The sequence below is a fragment of the Anser anser genome, assembly GCF_964211835.1.
Source record: "Anser anser genome assembly, chromosome: 2".
In the NCBI taxonomy this organism is placed as follows: domain Eukaryota; kingdom Metazoa; phylum Chordata; class Aves; order Anseriformes; family Anatidae; genus Anser; species Anser anser.
The window spans coordinates 4,420,677-4,443,378 of record NC_139721.1 but is presented as its reverse complement, the minus strand read 5'-3'; the positions used below and the strand labels follow the sequence as shown (position 1 = coordinate 4,443,378).

General features: G+C 45.8%; 2 protein-coding genes and 1 long non-coding RNA gene across 16 annotated transcripts in view; 2 read left to right on the top strand and 1 right to left on the bottom strand.

The window, feature by feature from the left end:
* The first annotated feature begins 1,238 nt into the window (after positions 1-1,238).
* Positions 1,239-2,610, top strand: RPLP1 (ribosomal protein lateral stalk subunit P1). Its single transcript, XM_083827400.1, has 4 exons — positions 1,239-1,437; positions 1,574-1,648; positions 1,739-1,856; positions 2,489-2,610. Exons 1-4 carry the CDS (start codon positions 1,366-1,368, stop codon positions 2,566-2,568), a joined length of 345 nt encoding a protein of 114 aa, XP_083683526.1. The 5' UTR covers positions 1,239-1,365; the 3' UTR covers positions 2,569-2,610.
* A 1,057-nt stretch (positions 2,611-3,667) lies between these two features.
* The window catches only part of PTK2 (protein tyrosine kinase 2), a 205,140-nt gene continuing 186,105 nt past the window's right edge, over positions 3,668-22,702 (bottom strand). For 12 of the 14 annotated variants that reach the window (XM_083827396.1, XM_083827393.1, XM_083827395.1 and 9 more), the window contains 6 exons: positions 14,275-14,337; positions 10,751-10,790; positions 9,909-10,015; positions 6,003-6,158; positions 5,665-5,745; positions 3,668-4,926 (listed from right to left, as the gene is read on the bottom strand). In XM_083827396.1, coding sequence (XP_083683522.1) covers positions 4,714-4,926; positions 5,665-5,745; positions 6,003-6,158; positions 9,909-10,015; positions 10,751-10,790; positions 14,275-14,337 — 660 coding nt within the window. In that variant the 3' untranslated portion in view covers positions 3,668-4,713. Of the gene's footprint in view, positions 4,927-5,664; positions 5,746-6,002; positions 6,159-9,908; positions 10,016-10,750; positions 10,791-14,274; positions 14,338-14,586; positions 14,651-14,673; positions 21,700-22,702 lie in introns of those variants that run through there. The other 2 variants (XR_014580939.1, XM_083827385.1) reach the window with 2 other exon arrangements.
* On the top strand, positions 6,165-19,187 carry LOC310895767. Its single transcript, XR_014580940.1, has 3 exons — positions 6,165-8,946; positions 11,080-11,171; positions 18,874-19,187. It is a non-coding gene; the product is annotated as an uncharacterized lncRNA (long non-coding RNA).

Genomic DNA, 22,702 nt, shown 5'->3' with positions numbered 1-22,702 from the left:
CAGTTTTTACTTGTAATGGTCTCATCAGTCCTCTGATTTTTGTGGAGGAGCATTAGAATCAGAGAATCCCTCAGGCTGGAAAAGCCCTCTAAGATCATCTGGTCCAACCTTTAACCTAGCACTGACAGGTCCACCACTAAACCGTGCTACTGAGTTCTACATCTCCACGTCTCTTGAAGACCTCCAGGGATGGGGACTCAACCACTGCCCTGGGCAGCCTATTCCAACGCCACACAACCCGTTCGGTATAGAAATTTCTCCTAATACTGAACCTAAACCTCCCCGGACACAACTTGAGGCCATCTCCCCTCATCTTATCGCTTGGTGCTTGGGAGAACAACCAAATCCCCACCTTGCTACAACCTCCTTGAAGGTCATTGTAAAGTACAATGAGATGTCCCCTGAGGTGTCTCCTGAGCCTCCTTTTCTCCAAGTTGAACAGCCCCAGCCCCTCAGCCACTTCCCAACAGACTTGTTCTCCATCAGACCAGTTCTCCACCAGACCAGTTCTCCATCAGACGTGTTCCCCATCAGACTTACTCCCCATCAGACTTGTTCTCCAGCCCCTTCACCAGCTTCATCGCCCTTTATTGGACTCGCATGAGAACTGCAGCTCTCAGACATACTTTGCTGGTATTGAACGCTGTCATTTTAGGATTCTAAATACCGGGTCTTTTCGCAAATCCTTAAATTATTCTGCCCAAGCTTAATTTTAAAAGTTTCATTTACAGAACACCAACAGCATTGTGAAAAAAAAAAAAAAGTCGTTTAAATGACTTTACTCTTGTCTGGAAATCGGTTGATCACATATAAATAGCAGAGTGGGGAAATGGTAGAATTTGTTATGTTTACAAAGTCACCTAGGAATTAGGAAGTGGGAATTTATCACAAATGGCTTGTTCCACATTGTTATTTTAATATATATTTTCTTTTTACACACGTGCGTTTAGCCAAGCAACGACACCCTAGGTGCCAGCACCGCTGCTGCCATCCACCTAGGTGCCACCCACGAGGTGTGGCCGTATTTTTGGGGTAGAACAGTAACAAAACGCGACCCCGCGTGGCGCAGGGCAGCGGCCGGCCCCTCAGCCCCGGCCCGCCCTCAGGCGGCACCTCCCCGTGAGAGGGCAGCGGGAAATGGCCGCCGCCTCGCCTCCTCCCGCCTCCCCGCCCATCGATTGGCCAGCGGCGCTGTCACCTTCTTCCCGTCCCCATTTTCGGCTCTGCGATTGGCTGAGGGCGCTGATATAAAGCCGCCCCTCAGGAGCGGCCGCCTTTTCCTCGCTGGCCGCACAAGGTGCTGTGTCCTTCACACGAAGCTAAGGCCGTTCCACCCCGGCGACTGGCACCGCGCCCCCCACCACCATGGCCTCCGTCTCCGAGCTCGCCTGCATCTACTCCGCCCTCATCCTGCACGACGACGAAGTCACCGTCACGGTGAGTGCGCGGCCCCGGCGCCACAAGATGGCGGCCGGCCGCGGCATGGCTGCGGCGGGGGCCCGGCGAGGGGTGGCCTCCTCCTCCTCCTCCCCCTTCCCTCGGAGCCGTCCCCTCATCGCCGGCCTCGTTGCAGGAGGACAAAATTAACGCCCTCATCAAGGCGGCCGGAGTCAACGTGGAGCCCTTCTGGCCGGGGCTCTTCGCTAAGGTAAGCGGGGGATTGACGGGGAAGGGGCTCGGGGGGTGAAGCGAAGCTCGCCCCGCGGTAACGAGGCCGTGCCGGGTGCTTTCTCCTCAGGCTTTAGCCAACATCGACATCGGCAGCCTCATCTGCAACGTGGGAGCTGGCGGCGGGGCTCCGGCTGCGGCTGCTCCTGCGGGCGGGGCTGCGCCTGCGGGCGGCGGGGCTGCCCCGGGTAAGTGGGGTGCTGGGTCCGGCTGCCTGGGCTGGAAACTGCCGGGTGAAACCCTGGGCTGAAATGCTCTTGGTAGCTTGGGAGTCAGCGTGCGGGTGGGAGAGAGCAAAACCACGCCTCACCCTCAGTAATAAGGCTGGAGTCATCCTTTGAATTAGCGCGTGGGGCTCAGAGCTGAGGCTGCCTTGTATGTTGTCAGGATGTCATGGCTGGAGTGCGCCTGCTCTGTGAAGCCTTGGGTTTGATGGGACTTCTGAAGGCACAGTGCCACTTGCTTGGTAGCAGAAACATCACTCTTCCTGGGCCATTAAGATTAGAGGTTAGAAGAAAATTCTGCACGCAGGGTGGTGAGGCCCTGGCACAGGCTGCCCAGAGAAGCTGTGGATGCCCCATCCCTGGAGGTGTTCAAGGCCAGGCTGGATGGGGCTTTGGGCAACCTGATCTAGTGGGAGGTATCCATGCCTATGGCAAGGGGGTTGGAACTAAATGATCTTTGAGGTCCCTTCCAACCCAGGCCCATCTATGATTAGTAAGTTAGGATTGTCCAAGTTTGCTTCTTGTTAACTCTTCTAGCGTGTGACTTCTGTGAGTTGATGCAAATGGAAGAATTCTCACCATTTCTTCTTTTCTAGCTGAAGAGAAGAAAGAGGAGGAAAAGAAAGAAGAATCAGAGGAATCTGATGATGACATGGGCTTTGGTCTTTTTGACTAATTAGTTTTGTACCTGCCTGTAATAAAGAAGCATTGAACTGTTTGGTTGTCTCTTAAATGCTGGAAGGGAGCGGATGAAGGCTGGCCACACTACCTGCAGTTCCAAAAACTGCTGCCACTGAATGCTGGCCTAGGGTTTTACTACTTGCCATGTTGGGTCTTCACCCACAGCAGCAGCAGAGGCATAGCACAGCGACAGTTACAGCTCTTAATTGCATTCCCAGCACGTGGATAAAGGTGTGAACGTAATTGCAGTGAGTATGGGATGTGTTCAGGTTTAGCAGGAGTGTTACTACTTGCTGTACTACCTGTGCTGCAGTCAGGAGCTGCTTGTGCAGTGGCCTTCTGGGAAGCTGCAGCACCCCACCAATTCTTAGCTCATGGTACCAGGCAATTGAACCTGCTCGTGAATGGAGTAATGTTAAAAGCATTACAAAAATAACATTTGAATGGGGCTTATCCAGAGCACCTGAGTCATGTTAGGGCAGATCTTAGAGTCATGTTAGGGCAGATCTTAAAATGTGTAACAAAATATTAAATGAAAGTTACGCATTAATAAAGTGTTTGGTGCATTTAAGGACTCGAAGCTGTGTTGGAGGGGTGTTCTGCAGCTGGATGAAGGGTGGTAGCATGACACTGCCCCATCCCACAAAACCCCAGACTTTTTGGGGGGAAGATGCAGGCAGATGGGGAAGTGAGGTCTGGTCCTGATGGGGACCCCTGGTGGCGGTAGACCCTGCAACCCCATTGCTGCTGAGAGCTTCCAGAGTAACCCTGCAGCTGCTACTTCCCCTACCTCCATCAAAGAAACGGCCCTCTGCAAAAACTGATTTAAAAGTCTAAAGGAGCGTAAGAGACACCCCATAATCACAACTCACACGGCCGATAACACCAGCTGACTTGTTCCTGTGCTTAGAAATAAAACTGCTTTGTGGAAGGTGACTAAAAACCTTTGACTTCTTCCTTGGATGCTCGCTGTTGCACCTCCTGAATTGACCTTCTGAAATTTCAGGGAAAGGTAGGGAGAGCTCTCCAAGCAGACAGAATGTGGAAGGGCTGCTGTAAAACACACACAGACAAAAAAAAAAAGAGAGCCAGCCTTTCACTGGTAACACCTTTTTAATAGGTCAAAGTAACTGTACAGTTCATTATATTCTTCCTGAGAATAATTTATATCCCTCAACAGCAAAAAGGGAGTGTGGTTTTTATTTTAACAGAACAGATGGCATAACTGGAAAAAAACCAAGGAAAATCTAATTACACTGCTCTACTGTAACTCCTCCCAGGCAAGATAGACAAAAGGATGGGTTAGTTAACTACAGTGGGTTTAAAATATTCAACATGGCTTTAATCTGTCTTTATAAATTATATAAAAATGGGGGGCATGAATGGTTACAGAACTCCTCTAAATGCAGCTCTGAATTGCTCTGGTACAAAGCAGCATTTTTGCTTCCAAGGAAAACAACGTTGCTACAAAAAAGAACTGGCACGTTATTCTGGTGAGAAAGACGAGAGTTTTCAGTTGTGTCCTACAGCTAGTTCCAACCAAATGCATCACACGTTCACGTAAAAGTAAAAGGCAGGAAGATGAAGAGGGCTTTTAGTTCGTCTTGAAATGACCGACGTCTTGAAAATATAGCTTTTTATTTTCTTTCTCTGTAAATTGTGATTAGCATATTGCGACGTAAGTGTTCTAATAAAAAAAAATTCCAGTCTGGATAGTTCATATACTGTGGGCAAGAATTCTCAGCCCTGAGGTTTCCCAGAATTCTTCTTCACAATATCTTTCTCCGCTCTGCTGCTCGAACAGTTCTGGCTCCGAGACTCTGCGGCAGCTCGGGGCTAAGCGTGGCCGATGCGATGGGAGCAAAACCGAATCGCGCCCTGAAGCCGCGATTTCCCAAGGGCCTCTGTACAGACTTCGGCTGCTGCCGACGCCGCTTCTTCAATCCCAGACCAGCTTGGCTTTGAAAAACTGGGTTAAACTTTTGTCGCGGGAGAGAACCGACAGCTGTCAGTCAGCTGAAGCAAGAGTCGCTGGAAAGCCAGGACTGCACCGGGTTAATCCTCGCTGCTGGTGGAAGGTGGAACATCATCCTTTCGCAAGCAGAATTCTTTCAGACTGCTGAAACTCTTCCCTCAGTACTTAGTGCGGTCTGGACTGGCTGATCATTTTCAGTCTGGCTTGATCAATGACATCCAGCAAGTTTTTGGCATCCACGGCCAGAGCGTGAGCGGCCGTCAGCATCTGCTTTTTGTACTCCTGCTGCAGGCTGGTCATGACGTACTGCTGGGCCAGCTTCATCTTGTTAATGAGCTCGGCCAGGTCCGAGTTCAGCAGCTTCTGGGCCATCTCAATCTGCAACAACAAGACTCAGTCAGCTGCTTAAATCGGTAGAAATCACTCAGGACAGAGCAACCTCTCCCTGAGTGAGGGCATCCCCCCGGGGAAACCCCACCAGCCCCTGCCCGAGGTTTCCCCTTGGAGCTGGAGCCACCGCGTGGAGCAGGTGAAATTGCTACACAGGATGATTCTCTAAGACGGCACGTAACGATTCTCTGGCTTTCTCACTATCACGCTCAAGGTTTTGGAGGAAAATGGTTTTATTCCTGACTCTCCTCAACTTCACCGAAAGATCTCAGTCATTCCTCATCCCAAACGAGGCTACTAAGGGATATTTTCTCATCAAAAGCTCCCAGCTGCACCAAGCTATGCTCAATTACCTGTTTAATGACTTTGTGCACAAGCTGTGTTCAATCAAAGATTCAATCTGTACCAAGAATTAGCACCCAGATGGTCTCCCTGCACTCCGGTTCTGATTTGGTGTAAGCCCTGCTGACAATTTTTACTTAAACTGTGCACGCGTGCGTGCTGTATGCTCCTTCATCCAGTGTGAGCATCTTCACTTTTAAAAACCTACATCCACACAGCGCTTAGGTTCTAATAAACTTGATTTCATGAAGAAATCTGAGAGCTCACAGCGCTTACTAAATCCAAATGCGTGCGTGCAAAGAAGAGAGAGCCAAAACACATCCAGTAGCTGAGGGTAACTTGGAAGACAGGGACCGAGCAGCACACGAGCAGAGCTGTACCCACCTCTCTGTGGGTGCTTGCAGGAAGCACTGGCAGGGTCTCATCTACCGTTGCCAGCAAGGTTCTCAGCGCCAAACCGACCTCCTAAGGAGAAAAGTAAGTAAATAAGGAAGTAGAACAGACACGGGACACGGACCCTTGCTTTGATTCCGTCACCCCTCTCATGTACACCACGGACATAACCAGACAAAGCTCCAGCACTGCCTGCACGTTACCCCGCACGACCACAAAAAGCTTTTCTACTTCCGACTTTCCAGAAAGTTTCCTCTCCCATCGCTTGTACCACGAATTCTGTCATTCAGGAGCGAAATAAAACCCTGATCTCCGAAGTTCCTCCTCACCTTCACCATGGGCACGTACTCCTCTGGCGGAGCTGGCTGTATTTTACTGGACATTTCGATGACTGCTTTCACCAGCCCGGTTACATTCTCATAGACTTTGTCGTTGGAGCGGTCCAGGTTGGCCGTGGGAGGAGGGCTGATTTCCTGCGGCTGAATCTGGAAGCAGAGAGGGGTTGTTGAACCTCCTGTCCCCAGCAGATGGGGCTCAGCAACCTCCCAACCTCCGGGCTCGTGTTCGCAACAGCCACCCTGTCCCTGCTGAACACGCTCGTCCTTGGGGCTGAAGGAAGTTTCCTTCATTTCTGACTAAACCTGATCTGTGAAACGACACTGAGGGATTTTACCAAAAAGTCTCTGAAGAGCTCCCAGTCTAACTCCCACAACAACAAAAAAAATAAGGTGAGGAACGAGGAGCACGGAGTACCTGGCACGTCTAAGTGCTTCGCTACTGATGGACAAAGTCCCTTTACAACAACGGGGTATCGGGTCCCTTGTTCCACAAAGTCCTCTTTTTTCACAGCAAATTAACAAAACCAGTGTCACCAGCAGAGGTGGGACACCCCAAATGTGTTCATCAGCTCGTTTCCTACAGATGAGGGAAAATCCAACAGGTTCCAAGTCCTGTACAGCTGCAGACACCCCAGTTCCCCGCAGCTCTGGGTACAACCCCCTGGGGGAGAGGAGGGTTGGGAAACGCCTCCTTCCTCCTGGTGCCACGGTGGTTGTCCTCCCTGCAGCTCTGGGATCAGCTCCCGGCCCCCCCACATCGCTTCCAGCCGGTCCCAGCTACAAGAGACGCTTCACTGGAAGCATTCACACCGCTGAAAGGACAAAACACTTGGGCGAGGATTTGTCTAAGGAAGGAGCGCAGGATTTAGAGCATCGGGCTTGCAAGTTTTTTGCATTTCGCTAATTGGTTATTGACAGCTGTTACGGAGATTGGGGCTGGCGCATCGATCAGAGAATACTTGAGGAAAAAGAACACGGTAATTACTTCAATCAGCAGGGAAAGGCCGTGATTCTAATTGGATTAAGCGATCGAGAAGTTACAACAGTCCTCTTGCAAAGTCGCATGCAAAGACATTTGGGAACAGGGCACGTACACACGCTCACGCACTGCTTACCCTCCATGGCTATTGTTGAGCAGAATGTGGGGGAAGGTTAAAGAAATTTACCAAAAGAAGGGAAAAAAAGAAAAACAATTATTAATAAACTCAGCAGGAAAAACAAACAAACAAACAAACCAACAAAAAAAAAAAACAAACCCAAACCAAAACATGTGTAGCGATAAGAGACCAGTTAAAAAGCCTGCAACAAAAACGCATCCTGAACGGTCCCGGCAGTCGTTCGGGTTAGCTCGTGGCCCCTCTGTTAGGGAAGCCCCGTGGTGCTGACAACCTGCCGTGCACCCGCGAGGAGGGGGAAGTGCTCGCCATGCGCCCATGCCGACTTTTTACTCAACACATGGGGAAGAGATCATGCAAAGCTCGACAGGAGCGAGGCAGCCTGGCAAATAGCGAAGTGGGGAGTGGAGTGAAAGGGCCTCTGCAGCAAGGGGGGGGGCGCTTCCTGGGAAACCCTGCTCCTTTGTAACACAAGCCATCCGCTACCCAGCAGGTGTAGGAAACGTTGCTTTCACCTTGCTCTTTTTTTTTAAAATAAAAGTCATGATGGGAAACGCGCAGTCAGGTAACTGCGCGGCTCCTGTTCACGATGGCAGCCACAGCTGGGGTTAGGAACTACCAAGAGCCCGCTCCAAATGCATTCTCCCCAACCCACTGAATTCCTATGGCCATAGGACACATGATTTCAGAAAATGGACATCTGCAGTTCTTACTAATCATCATTCTCTCTTTTTTTTTTGTTTTTATAGCTAACATCAACATTATTGCTCTGCGAGCTTCAACAAGTCAGGGATTTCTTTCTGTGGACTGGCTGACTTTGCCTCGGTAACGGAGAACTATTTCTTGGTGCCCGCTGCCCTACAGGTCCCCCGCGGTAAGCAGTTCTAATCCCCTCCATTTGTATCCTGCAGAAAAGGGAGGATGAAATGGGAGTCCGGTGGGTGCACAGGAAATGGAGTCTGAAACAAACCCCCAAAGCATCTTCAGCGGAGGGCTGCAGACATAAAGTCACAACCTATTGCAAAATAATGAGCTCCTTTCTTGAAAGGGAATATGACAATCCCATTTCAAGAAATTACTAACAGGAAAAAGAACAAAACCAGTGCTTCTTTTCCACTGAAGGAGTTACTTAGTACATAAATCTTCTCCGTACTGATGTTTTTGGCTGCTCAGGTTTGTTTGTTGTGAAAAGGCTGTATTTCAGAAAACATTCTTTGTGTTCCAGTATCAGTAGTTAGAAAGGAAATTTTAGAGAAGCCAAATTCAGCAACACATCTGTTCCTGCTTTTTTACGTTTTCTGAGGCTTGGCGGCTTGAAAAGCACTGGCACCAGTCGATAATAAATAATCCCACTCGAACTCGCCAGCGCTGTCAATTTATGCCGATTCTTAAATATTCAGATAATCTCAGAACAAAAGTGAGCAAGAGTGAGACAGGCAGGGGCTGAAAGATCGATTTGTGCCAAACACGTTGCTTTGGGGGCCAGTTTTGAACCTCATGGTCAGAGGAACTGCATTTTTTCCTGAATTTTCTCAAAATCAGCATCAGCTACATCTGTGCCTACCGTAATACGGATTCCGATTTTCTACTCTAGGCTCGGCAGGGCTCTGATTAGCACGAGGTTCTCCTTCCGTGAGGAACTGCACTACTAACACTGGCTGTCGTAGTGCAGCAGGGATGGCCCCAGCATATTTACAGGAGCCTGCACTCTAACGCTGACGCATTGCTCTCTTCTCAGGGAACGGCTGGAGTGCAAATACTGGTGGCAGCCGCTGACAGAGGGGCAGCAGCAGCAGAAGGGGTCCTGCCTGCACGCTCTGGTCAGTAACGCCGCGGTCAGACCTTTGGGAGGGTATTTGTCTAGCCACAGAGGTTGGAAAGTAACCTGCGGTGTGTCTGCATCATTTCTGGTAGAGTAGTGCTGATGGAAGAGCCGCAGTCAGTATTATACCTAACTCCTGAAAATTGCTAATAGCAGAAATAGCTCCACTGGTTCCCCTCGGGAGGCCCCGGGGTCATTTGTTTCTGATTAGAAAGGTAAACGAGTCCCAAAGGCAGGGAAAAAAAAAAACCTGGAGACGTGATTTTAGAAGTCACTGACACTCTTACGGACCGGTTCCACTTACTCCAGCTGCAAGAGGAAACAGGGCACAGTTTCACACAGCCCTGCAGCACCTCTCTGCTAGACAACTCCACAAAGTTTCATTCCTGGTTTTATTGCCTATTTACTGGAGATGAGACAACAAATGCAAAAATATCTCAGTCACAGGTCAGAAAGTCCTGACCACACCATTTCCTCTCCTTCCTTGCTCCCCAGAGCCAGCAGGGTTTTGGGAATCGTGGTGCTGCAACAAGAGCTTTTGGGAGCACCACAGCTCAGACGCATTTCCCCTCCATGTGACTGAGGGCCCGGACACCGTGGTAATACCTGAGTAACTGGGGCTGGATCCTGGGTGTGCTGAGCTCCTTCCTGCTCAGCAGAACTCCTGAGCAGGAAGGCTGGGTCCGTGTGAGAGAGATCATACACCCCTCAGACCAGAAATAAGCTCACCTGGGAAAGGTTCTAGGTGAGGAACGTGCTGAATCAGTCCTGGAGGATACGAACCAACCAGTTAACTCCCTGGAGAGCTGCCAGCGCGTGACAACATCTACTTGGGAAGTTTAGTCACTTTTGCTTTCCATGGTCTCTCCTTCAGGAACAGCTAACTGTCTCTGAGGGGCAACGTTTCATTTTCTGAAACGTGTGCTAGTTTAATTTTCGTGTGATACCGAAACACTGTACCTTCACGCCTTCGTTGTAGCTGTCCACAGGGCTGTTGAGGCTTGCGAGGCTGCCCAAATGGCCGGGGGCTCCGGGCCGGGGAGGTTTCTTTGGCGGAGCTGTGTGATCTGGTGAAGAAAATCTGCATTTTAGAGGACCAGCGCATCAGATGTACCTGCATAATTCTGGTCTGTCAACATTACAGAGGCTACTCCTGCTTTATTCTACTGCCAGAGGAGCTGTACGTCGTAACGTCTTACAGAAAATCCACTGTTTGCGTGGGTTACACGTTAATCTGTGTTTCTATTCAAGAAAAGCAGAGACAAAAAAAGGTTGTGGAATTCATCAAGTCTCCCTGTAATGAAGAGGACACGGACATTTTAGTAAGGTACATCGAAAATCCCCCTGTAGGGAACCCTCCTACTCACTCAGGGCACCTAACCCAGAGCTGAGAGGTGCTTACCACCTCTACCAGTACCCCAGCTGAGTGCCCCGCATGCTGTGTGTCTGGGAAATCAGGCCTCTTCCTGGCAGAAGTCCTGGGCATGACTCACTTGAAGACAGAGAAACCTAAATTTAGTCGTCTACCTGTGCTTTACATGTCTGAACTCCACACGCAGTGGAGTCCTACACAGTGATTCAGCTTCCTCTAGGCTTCCCAGCTGTTGAAACACCTTCTTGGATTTGTTGACTACGTCTCTGGGAATTTAAGCACTGACTGCACCGAAACATCTCCGTGTGTGGTTATCTGGAATCGAATCCAGCCTTGTATGGAAATACTGGAAAGCGTCTTTGTTCACTGCTGCTGCTACAAGACTTGTAATCCGGGATTCAAGGGGACATTGTATGATTTTACTGCTTACCTGGTTTCCCCACCGGCTGATATATGTGCTGGTTACCAGCCTATAAAATAAAATACACATTTATAGTAGTTAGTACAGTGCTCACGATTTCACGAGCAGAATCTCAACCAACTGGAAATAGCCAGTTCTCAGCCCATTTCCCAGCAGTTAAAACCCTTCCATATTCATATTCACCATAATCTCTTAATTACATTATTTATACAGCAAGGAAAGTTATTTTCATTTATGTTGTAGTGTTCACAACAGCCCTGCCCTGTACATGACAGTTTATCCCTCACTATTAACCAAATGTGGTGGCATATTTACAATATCTTTTGCTCTCCATTCAGGGATCAAACTGTAGAAGTCATGGTGCTGATGAAGGAATTGCAGTGCAGCGCTTAGAGGACTATTTCTGCACTGGGGAATAGCATCAATAAAGGTAACAGAGCTTCTGAGCTGTGAAGCTCTTAATCAAGGTCAATTTGCTTATTCATTTGGAAGTATTTAATGATAGATTCAAGTGAATTTCCTTGGTAATTATGTTTATACAACCTTCAGGCCAAGAAAGATGAAAATCTGTTTGGTCACAACCAAATTAATACTTTATGCAAAACTTGTCACATTAAAAAACACACGAAAATGTTACAATCAAAACAGACTAATTTTATGCAAGTGTATCCGTGTAAAGGAGTTTCCATTGCAAAATAAAACACTGAAGGCAGTTAGAGTTTAATATGCCCAGTAATAAAACATTTCAAGAAGGCATTCGTTTATAAAATAAAGACCGCTTTCTGCAAAGCCAGAATAGCTCTTTGCATCAAACCTAAGGAAGCTGCTTTTTCAACATGCTAAAAATGGCAATAAGGAATCCCTGAGCTCCCTTTTAATGGTGTGAAAGCACAGTAGCTGCTTCAGTTCGACTTCAGCTCCGGATAATGCTATCACAAAGCGCTGCCTTAAAATGTTAATTCACTTCCTTTTCTGATCTTTTAAGCACGGTTTTTGAATCTCTCACATTGTCTGTTTTCAGAAACACACCCAGGTAATAGGGACAGCAGCAGTACACTCACTGTTCCTCAGCTTCTAACTTCATAGCTGCCTCCTTTCTTCACTAACACAACTACGACTGTGACAAACCAAGCACCTTCCTTGCCCAACAGCATGCAGGTCTGCAGGAGATCCTCTAAATGGACCTGAGAAGCTCCCATCTTGCCAACGGGATCATCGTCCCGTTAACGAACCTGAAGGACACTCACCATTTCAGTTCAGCATTTATTCAAAGCTTTGGCCTGGCATTTTCAGAAATTAATGTTAGGGTTTTAAAACTGCAGGCAGGTCTGACAAGGCTTCTGTGGTTAGGGCTGCCCAGCGCTTCCTGAGGCCTCTTTTGAGCTGCTCAAAACTTTTCCCAATTTTAACTGCAAGAACTGAAAATTCCCACGCTAACTCTACTTCTAGCTCATTTCTAGCAGTTTGCTGTGGAAAACTGTGGCCAGAAGCAAAACGTTCAGGATGTAGGGTCACACAAAAATATATCGCGTGGGGAGAACTCCTAAGAGAGACGCCAAGCAGTTCTCACAAGTTCCATAGATGATATTCTAGCAGGAGGAGGAATCAAAGCTCCAACGTCCTGACACTCTCCTGCTGTTACCACGTCTCTCTGAAACCCATCGGCCGATCATCTCACACACAAATCCATCTGCTCTCTGCCAGCCCCATCGCCATCAGCTGCGTCACTGACTTTGTGAACTCTGCTATTTCAAATCTGAGAACCCTGGGGGGAAGAGGTGGGGGGGAGAGGGAAAGGAGGCTTAGTTCACTGAAAGAGTTCGTGCATTTTTCCTTCCAGAAAATTATTAAAAATATGTGTTGAAAGAAATGTGAGTGAAGTCATCCAGCCAAGCGCACGCCCGTTCCAACTACCACCATGACTAACCTAACAAAAACTCATTTGGTGGGACGACTTCAATGACACCTCGGCGATCGGGATCCTACCCTTGCCACTGCCACAGAAATCTCTGTGTAATGCTGGGCAGTTGTTTAACCTGAGCTCTCCTACAAATGACTACTTATTTCTCATCCTCCCGATGAGAAACTGAGATTGACTCAGAGAAGCATCAGACATTTCCCACTGCAAATGAAGTCAGAGTCACATTTTAAATGTATCGAGAACTCTAAGAATGCAAAATCAAACTCTGGAACTGAATTAAGAGTCTCCTGTAAAACCCACTTTGGCAACGCTCTCATTTTTCTTCCCACTCTTTCAAGTGGGGTGTGAAGTTGTCCTCCCTCACCTGGGAACCTGGAACGTCCCCTACAAGCAGTTTGGGATCGGGGTGTTGGATTTTTCCTTCTAACCCTAGGCAGTCGTGTTGAAATCACAGTCAGAAAAACCAGCCTGCCAAAATGAGCTGCGCTTTTAGGTGGCTGTCAGAGGCACGGAGTTTAATCAGACCTCTGATGTGACTTCAAAATCTCCTGCTAATTTCTTGCAGCACCTTCACGAGTAGCACAAAACACAGTAATACTTCCACTTAAGAGTAAGTAAGTAAATAGAAAGATGCAACGACAGCAAGACAAAACGATCATTAATAGTCTTCAGGTTCACAGAAAAATTCTTAGCAGCTTCCAAATACGAACAGCTATCTCTGGAGACCATGCTGCAGCGTGCCGTTAATACACTCATCTGTGACTGTGCTTTGGCTGCAAATGCAGGAAGAGCCCCTGCACTCACAGGTAGTGAAGAAATTACAGAAGCCACACTACGACTTTGGAATTGCATCCCAAATGATCGAAGGAAGTGAATTTAAAATACTACCTTCGAAGAAATGCTTTAAAGGTGATCCCTGGAGACAAGCAATGGCTGAAGCACCAGGTTTCTATCCGTAACGGTCCCTGGCCTGACCCCCCTCTCCTATCTGCGTGATTCAGAGATTCCGATGGCAATTCAACGATCGGGGAGATGTTTTTAGTTAAACAGACGCCAGTGAAGCCAGTAAAGAAGAATACCGCAGCTGCAGCTGCTGTCTGACAATAAATGAACGGCTGTGGGGTTTATTCCATTTGTTTCAGAGCGGATCAGTTACCCTAAACAGATTCCTGGGTAATACAACAGTAACATTTACATTCCTTGTAAGAAAACCCTTCAGATATTTAAACAACTGCTGAAGTTATTTTACCCCTGCTTCCTGTTGATAGAAGTTTCAGAAAACCATCGACATTTTTAAACGAAAGGCCCAATTAGACACCGCACAAGCTTTTAAAAATAATTGCAACATATTTGCAGAAGCATTTGTTTCGACAGCAGCTTCGAGGGGCAAGAAAACAAGCCCCAAATCCTCCCAACTGCTGCACAAACAGCTCTGCCACGGCTGCTGTTCCCACAGAAGCTGAGCTTCTTGGAAAGCTGTAGAAGCGTGTAATAACAGTGGAAACATTTAGCAAAAACTTTCAGTCATCTCCCACAATCACGACTGTACAGCGTGTACTACCAGGAAACTGCAAAGAGGGCTGGGAGACGAGAAGATCCCACACATACTTACTGGGCCCTGGAGACCTCCGTCCTCGCGGTCGATGCTGCCCCGGGAGAGCCGCACGTCGGGTTTCTGCAAGGAAAATTCACAATTTCATTGCTCTGCTTACAGATTCACGCATCTTAGGCTTAAAACCATCTTAAAAACAGGCAAATACTGTTGAAAACGTTTCGCTGACAGATACAGATGTCATTTAATTCCCCTCCCTACACTGCTGCGGCTACGTGCTCCTGTACCGACAGCTACCAAAACGCCCGGCGGGCTTCTAGACTGCTTCTCAGCACACGTGTAAAACGGGCTTTTTGTAAATAGTGATAGTACCGTTTCCCCAGCACAACACTGGAAAACCTGCATTTTCATTTTCGCAAAGGCAAACGTCGGGTTTTTGACTTGTTTTCCTCCTAACAGCACAATTTCAGCCACAGGATGAGGAGCGCTGCGCATTAATTCCTGTTTCCTGCTCGGGAAGGCTTATATGTACTTGGCTGCCTCGCCAAGCCTGCGAACGGGGCCAATTACTGGAGCTCTTTAAACACTGCTTTTGGGTACAGAGATCTAATAAAGGCGCCCAGATGCACTGGTCTCCAGACACAAGCGACAAACAAATGAATTTCTACTTTATCTGCTTTAAGAAACATGGGACATGATTGTTTTACCAAGTCATAATAGGACCGCCCCAATTTTTTGTCACAGAAATTGTCCCTTTCCCTCACCTCCCCCCCAAATCCAGGTAAGTTATACTTATTCTCTGAGGACAACAGGAAACACGTGAAAAGATAAAGGAAGAGCTGATCTGCAGCAAGATCTGAGTGCCTTTCCGGCACAGAAAAACAAAGAATTTTGTCCCCAACACACTGGCCTACGAGACTGGATGAGGAGCTCATTAAATTCAGGAGTTCATTAAAATGCACACCTACGTCTGTGCAAATACAGCCTCTTTCTTAAGTCTGAATGCACGTATACATTACATTTACGTAGACGCAGAATGAAGTTATTTTACTGAGAGGAATGCAGGCACGTGAATATGGACGGCAGCTACACTCACTCCATGAACGTGTTCTTTCAGGGTCAGTTTTGGGGGACAAATATACCTTCCTGTTGAAAGCTACTCAAGATCCCTTTCCTTCCTTCTTTCTAAAAGCACTAAAGAATAATTCCAATTCCCATATCCCACTAAATGACCCTAAAAGCCATCAGGGCAGGCAGATCAATATGCTACCATTGCTCTTTTATCATTAAAACATTCATATTGTGCCGGCAGCCTTCATCAAGGGCTTATTCTTTGGGTTTTCATTCAGTCCTTCACAGATGGAGCAAGGCACAGTCAGAGACAGTCGCTGCCTGAAAGAACTTGCAGATTAAAAATAGACAAACAAAATTAGACGGGGAAATATTTAACCCCTTCTTGAACGTGAAGAACCGACACAGACAAAATTGAGCAACTTGCTCAACGTTTCTCTGAAAATTTGCGACAATTTTATAGTGAAACCTACATGGAGGAATCTCCAGTTTATTTCCTTTGTGGTGATGATGAATTTTTTTCTGATGGAAATCTCATTCGATACGGATATGTCAGACATGGCAGTAGATATCAAGTGACTGTGATTCTCATGGTATTTTTTAGCTAAATATTATTTAAGTACATGACTGAATTTCTATCACACTGATGTTAACAATTTATCACTTTCATTTCTAGCCAGAGAAGTGCCCGAAGTCTTTGGAAATGGCTGAAGGCTACTTTATTAAGGGGGTCTTCCATGGTCCTTGCATTTTCAGCAATGTACCACTCCAGAAATGCCAGACTCCAAACATAATGAAATATTTAGCATTTTAGATGATTCAGAAGCACAATATGCACACCAGACCAAGTAACACCTTTCTTTCCAATATTAAAAGGAGCAGAAGAACGAAAAGTTACATTTACCGACACAATTAAGTCTTGTCCCCTCCTTGTCCTACTGACAACGTCCTACAACCCAAGGCACCACCAGCAGCAAATGTACGGCGTGCAAGCGAACTTCAGGACATTGCACACATGAACCTCACACAAACACCTAGCTGCAGTCTAAGAACTGTTGCACGGGAAGGGTGTAAATACACAGAAAATATTAAAATTAACTCAACGAAGTTGTGTTGGACTAGCCCTATGCAATCGAAGCCGTGGAGGGCATTGATGTTGCCCAGGCATCTCCAAGAACCTGAAAATGAAGATACCAAGTAGCAATGGGTCCGTGAGCAGTTTGTACCACTACACAACACATCGGCATCTTAGCAATCTGCACGTTCACATTATGGATGGAAAGACTGAAAACCTTTACTGCTGCCTAAACACAAGCACTTTTAACCACTCTTCTCCAAACGCTCTTCTCCCTCTACCCCACCAAACCCCCAGGAGTTAGGTACACAAGGAACAAGAGAGAAATATTCAACATACTTCTATGCCTAATGACTAACAGGAGGCACAGCTATATTTCCTAACAATCAGTAAACAATATTCTGATTTATTCATTTGTATAGCTATGGAAATTTCAGAGGACAAACAATTTTATAGTAAAGGTGACAGCTAAGATCAAGCTCTCCTTTTACTTTTAAATATAACTTAACAGGAACTCTTCTAAGTGGCAAGACCTTTAATTTTAGCCCCCGATGCTGGCATTACATCGCAACGTGTGGCTGAATTTTTCATACTGAGCTCTTCCAGACATGTTTCATGCACCAAGTAAGCCTCACACCAAAATTCACCTGCTCCATGCTTTATGCGTTTATTTTTATGCATTTCTCCAACTTGTTGGAGCACAAGCGGTGCTCCCAGGTGTATATATAACACGTCAGGGGAAAAATCCTCAAGCTATCATTTTGGCTGTGAAGTCTCCCAGACTGAATGTAACAAGCAAGACGTCTTAGTAAGCCATGCCTAGAAGCACCCTGCTTAAACTCTTGTGTTGTCTCTTCATTTCAGAGAATGAAGCCTTTGGGAAATGGGTGATTTACGATTTCAGATTTTTCTGAAAAAGTTTGTCACTTGCGAGGATATTTTTTTAGCACAGTGACTGGCCATGATGACAAGTCATCCTCAAATGTGTTTCATACTCGTCATATTATGGGACTGCCTAAACACACAAACTTCATTTTTTTTTATTTTTATTTTTTGGTGAAAGCAGCAACTTTACCAGACTAAAAAGTCTGGGCAACGTCTTTTCTACTTACTTTTGTATCCATTACAGATATATATTCCTGGTAGGATTTTATCAAAATCTTGCAGAAAATCAAAGCCCTGGAAAAGTAAATGGCTTTCCCCCCCAATAAATAGTCTACTATCTGAAATCTTTGGAAACTTTAAGAAGACTTTTCAGACAGGATGCATATGTTGACAAACTGGAACAAAATCTATTTTATTTCCAGAATTCCCGGTCACTCACTAATAAAAGAACATGTATGTCTTGGCGTTCTCAAGACATGCCGAACTGTAACATCTCAGTGGGATTTTCTCAGGCTAAAAATTAAAATCTTATTTTAGCAACAGTTCACATCAATTATACTTGAATTGCAATTCTCAGTGTCAGAACAGGACAAATACTAAAACCACAACTATGTGGGAATTTCAGAAGAAAAAAAAACCAAAACCAAATACGATAAGGAAACTATGCGAGTTATTTCTTCTAAACATCACAGGAAAGAGCTCTAAATTTCTCAGCACAACGCTGTTCTATCTGCTGCGGAGTCACTAAAAGGAGCGTGCAAATACATCTTTATTTCATATAATTAAAAACAATGCCACATACCGTCAATACAACCACAACAGAAAGGTTCAAGCTGGAAATTAAATTTAAATGGGGAAGAAATTCATGGAGATGTCCCAAAAGAAGGAAATGCCTCTGCAGAGGGCTGCTTCAGAGATGGCCAGCTACAGTGTAAGAAGTTACAGGATAAAAACCACAAATTTCACTATGCTGTTGTACTTAGAATGTCACCTTGAGAAGATAACAGCGTGACAATTTCTGTCCCACAACTTCTGCTAAGCCAACTAAGAGCTGTCAGTTAAGTTAAGCATGGCATCACCACCACTACAGGCTTCTTAACTGTGGTTACAGACAGATTCCCCTTTGGGGCCAAACTCTCTATTAAAATACAGAAGATGTGCTCTTCTAGAAGCAAATAAAAAAAAAATCAGGATAGTTCCTGGCAGCTCCAAACTTCTGCCAAGACCCCAAAATCAAAGTATCCTCAGAGGGCTTTTTAAAAATTATTTTAACTCAATGAATTAACTGATTTGCTTTTAAAGTACTGCTACACATGAGATCAGGGCTGGAAGGTTAACGTTTACGTGCTGTGGCCCTGATGGAGTATTTCAATCCTTCGATCCTGATTTTCTGTGCACACACACTGCAAAGGGAAGCCAGCAGGCTCGACATGAAGTGCAAGTATCTCAGGATGCGCGCCAGACTGCAGGGTAACGTGCCAAATCTTTTAGTTACAGCGAGCTGTCAGGCTATTTGTGATCATGGAGCTCTGCTTTTAGGGGTGGAGGCTGCTCATTCAGCTTCTACATGCTTTGCGCTACGTAAGAGTAAAACCTTGATCAATTTTTGTAAATCTTATTTTTTTTAGAGTGGAAATACCCAGATGGATGGAAAATAATATGAAAGTGCAGAACGAGAGCTTCGTGTACTTCTTGTGATGCTTCCTGTGGGAATGAGGTAACCACCCAAACATCCCAGGATATAAATGAGTGAAAATCTTGTGGACTGCAGCACCTGAAGGACTGTACAGCAAGATTCCTTGCTCAGAAAGCCAAGCAGAATTCCACCCGTTTAATGCAATGTTTGTGTGGCAGCTATCTGACCCATCTGCCTTGCACAGACAGCATCTTCTGTGGCTGCCCGCACCATGTGTGAAACGCTGCAATGCTTCGTCTTTGCTTTGACTTCCTCAAAAATAGTTCACAGATTTCTGTCTCCTTCCTAGAGGTATTTCGTCCAGGACAGCATGAAAAATTGCAGGTTTAATCGGTGTCCATTAAAACACCTAGTGTGCGGTGTCCCTTCTGTATCAGGCGATGGGACGGGGTGTAGTCCTGAAGGAAACAACCCTCCCCACCTTCCCTGTTCTCTTCTTACCTCCCAGTGAATAAATTTGATTCAATTTAAAATTTAAGATGTTCTTTACTGCTCAGTTTTTACACAACAGATTTATTTTTATTCAGGAGCTTCCCATGAAGAGAGATGTTTGTTTTCTCTTTTTCCAGCAGGATCTCAGAATTTTGGATTCTATTTAAGACTGCAGCTTGCAAACATTTCTATCTCCTCTCAAGTACTGACTGGTTGTGTGTTCTCAAAGGACCAGTTTCAGACAAACTGCTTACACAGATAACATCCCCTCTGAAGACTGGTACATTTCCATTTCAATGCCACTGCGATTTTGTTCTTCATCTGGGGTCTCTCTTCTAGCACACACAGCATCAGCGCTGTTCGTGCTTGTGCTAACATGCTTTGAGTTGTATTTTGTCTTTGTAGAAGCAGCAATAAATTTTGAGTCACGAGCGTGCTGCTGTTACTCTAGGGAAATAAAAACTGTACTAACAGAAACCCCAGCGAGGCCCTTTCGTCTTGCAGTGTCTCACATTAAATGATTTGCAGTTAATCCTCCGTGAGTCCAATTCTCGGTAGTAGAAGTGTGATATGCTGTAGGAGTCTGAAGGCTGTGTAAATAGGGGCTGCTTTTGAAAGCAGTCAGTTTAAACTAAGTACACTAGACTGCAGTTACATAAGTTAAAAATTAAATTCTGGCTCTCCTCTCTCTATTGTTCTCTGTGCTCAAAGGGAAAAATATTCTTCTGAAACCTATAGCAGGGAAGGGAGGGCCACGCTTCAGCCAAACAACGTGACCAAAATCTAAAGGTCAGTTTTCCTGCAGAAAGCAGGAAAAGCAAGTGAGAGACATGACATCGACTTTGAGAGAGCAAGTTGCTCTCCTCCTTAAATCACTTGGAGCACAATTAGGGAAGTCCCTTCTCCTGAGAGAAGAAACGTCACCTCTTTACTAGAGGCCATGGGACAAGGAGTGTGTGTGTATAGTATATATATATATAAAATAATATATATATTTCTACGCTGTATGTAGTTTGGACTCTCCTGTATAAACTCTGGATATTCTTCAGGAAAAGTGCAAGGCCTCTGGGAGTGCCTCCCCACAGCAACTTTTCTAACATCTTTATTTTTTCAGGGCTAACCCTAGAAAACCATGCTCCTTTTCCATGAAACACCCACCTATAAACCGAAGCTTCCTCTGACACGTATCATGCTACGGGTTCAAATACACCCTGTGGCTATCATGGTAGCTTGCTCAGCTTTTGACAGTGTGTAAATGTGTAATAGGCATTCAAATGTAACCCCCAAGTCTGTGTGGTCAACATGTTAGTGCAGAAGGACAAAACTCTCATGAATTCCAATTCCCCATTTTGGCCATTTAAGTTCACACTTCCTCTCAATCTTTCTCTGCTTTTTGCCTTTTTAACTTTCTAAGGTTTACACCAACCGAATTCGGTGCTGGCAAACTGCAGAGCTGTAGAACTGCTCACAAGTTCACAGGCTTTCCTTTAAGCAGGACGTGGCAGCAGTGATGGTGTCTCTCCAGCAGTAAAGACTATTAGAGGCCAAAAGAAAAATCAACGAGTCCCTCCTCAGGCAGCAATCTGTGGGATGGTGACCTGGCACCACATCCTGAACCTCAGGACCACATCCTGATGGTCCTGAGGCTGAACCAAAGCAGAATACCAAGTGCTACGATTAATTATCACCTATCCTCCAATGTCAAAGGTCCCACGTAACCTAGTGCCACCACCTGAAGTCACAAATGCCTCATTCTCAGAGGCATTCTATTAAAAGGCATCCTCAGGAGCAATATGTTAATCCCTCAAAAAGTTCTTGACAGTGATTTAAGTTTGAATCCACAATTTGACCTACTAAGCTTCTGAAAATCACAAGCAATCAGTGCTGCTCGAGCCTGGAAAAGCGAATGCCTAAATTAGGCAAGAATTTTTCCTTTCCCCTCCCTCTCTTCAATCTTGCAATAAATTGGACAAAGCAATCTGGGTTCAGTGGTTTCTCTACTATCATCCAACGGCAAGCTGCAAATTCCCACGTGTATGTACAGAGAAACACGTCAAAACCAAGCTGTTAATCAAAAGTAACAACTCCAGCACGATTTGGATCATGGCTAGAACATGTAATGGGCATGTGGGCATCACCAGTAGCTCTCAACAGCACGTAGAGATTTATCCTTTGTTGTCTCCATGCCAGGGGCTGTTGTGAACGGTTCTGGATACTGCATCAACTAAAACCCTGACAGAGTAAGGTAATGCAACTGGCAAGGAACTAGGTCTCAGTAATGCTGTCTACACACAAGATCTGCTCTCCATTCCCTCCCACAGGCTTCCTGTAGAATAAAGCACAAATTCTTATTCGCAAGGAACTCAATGTACTGGCTTCAATATCCCTAAAAGACGTTTTCTCAAGCTCTGTGGGACAACCATAGCCAGTGAACTTTGATGTCCAAACTACAAATAATTCATCTGTACAACAAAGACATCCCTGGAGGCCTGCTCTAGACAGTGCAGAAAACTCTTATAGAAACTGTCTGCCGTTATCATCATCTGCTTTAAATACTCAGCAAGTTTATTTAAACTTACCTCCCCTAACAAACCTAGGGCACCTGCACTTATACAAACATGTTTTGTACCTACAAACGACATACAAAGCTTCCAGAAGAAAACATTCCTTGAAATACACTTACGACCAAATGTGTGACTGGTATTTGTCACAATCCACATCACACCACTGTCATTTATTCACCTGCCAAGGGAGGCTTCTCAGCATGAGCCTATACTGGGTAACATGCTACTAGCATCTTCTGCTGCATCTGTAGCCAACAGTCTCGAGTAGCAGAATTTTAACACTGAACTCGAATTTTGACAATAAGGAAGCCAGAGTTGAACTCAGAAATGTACATCAGTGGCTCTGACAACAAGAAAACCTGGAACTGCAGAGAAACAGCAACAGAAGATGCCATTACCAAAGCATTTCTTCTTCTTTTTCCTGGCAATGCTCAGAGCTTTCCCCCCACCTCACAGAGCTCTCTTTTTAAATTATTTCTTCCCACCGACGTGTCTCTTTATTCCTTTGGTGCGAGACTGCTTGCAAGTCTTATTACAGTCAGGGTTGCTAGATGGCTGAAGGTTATCCCCTTTTTAGGGGCAGAGCGTGCACAGATCTATATCCTTAAGAATAAACATGCAATCTTCAGATGGCCACAGAACCCACAACTTTTCACACATAAATACTTGACTGAATCAAGTGAGACTCACTAAAAAAAGAAATAATGTTTGAAGCACCTGTAACACAGGACACAGTTCCTAGCTGAAGACTTCAATTAAGAACTT

What these genes read in the sequence shown, in the direction of transcription:
- RPLP1 (XM_083827400.1), top strand. Translation starts at nt 1,366, where the DNA reads ATGGCCTCCGTCTCCGAGCTCGCCTGCATCTACTCCGCCCTCATCCTG. An exon ending in GGCCGGGGCTCTTCGCTAAG is followed by an intron (nt 1,649 to 1,738) that starts GTAAGCGGGGGA and finishes CTTTCTCCTCAG; the next exon opens with GCTTTAGCCAACATCGACAT. An exon ending in GGGCGGCGGGGCTGCCCCGG is followed by an intron (nt 1,857 to 2,488) that starts GTAAGTGGGGTG and finishes CTTCTTTTCTAG; the next exon opens with CTGAAGAGAAGAAAGAGGAG.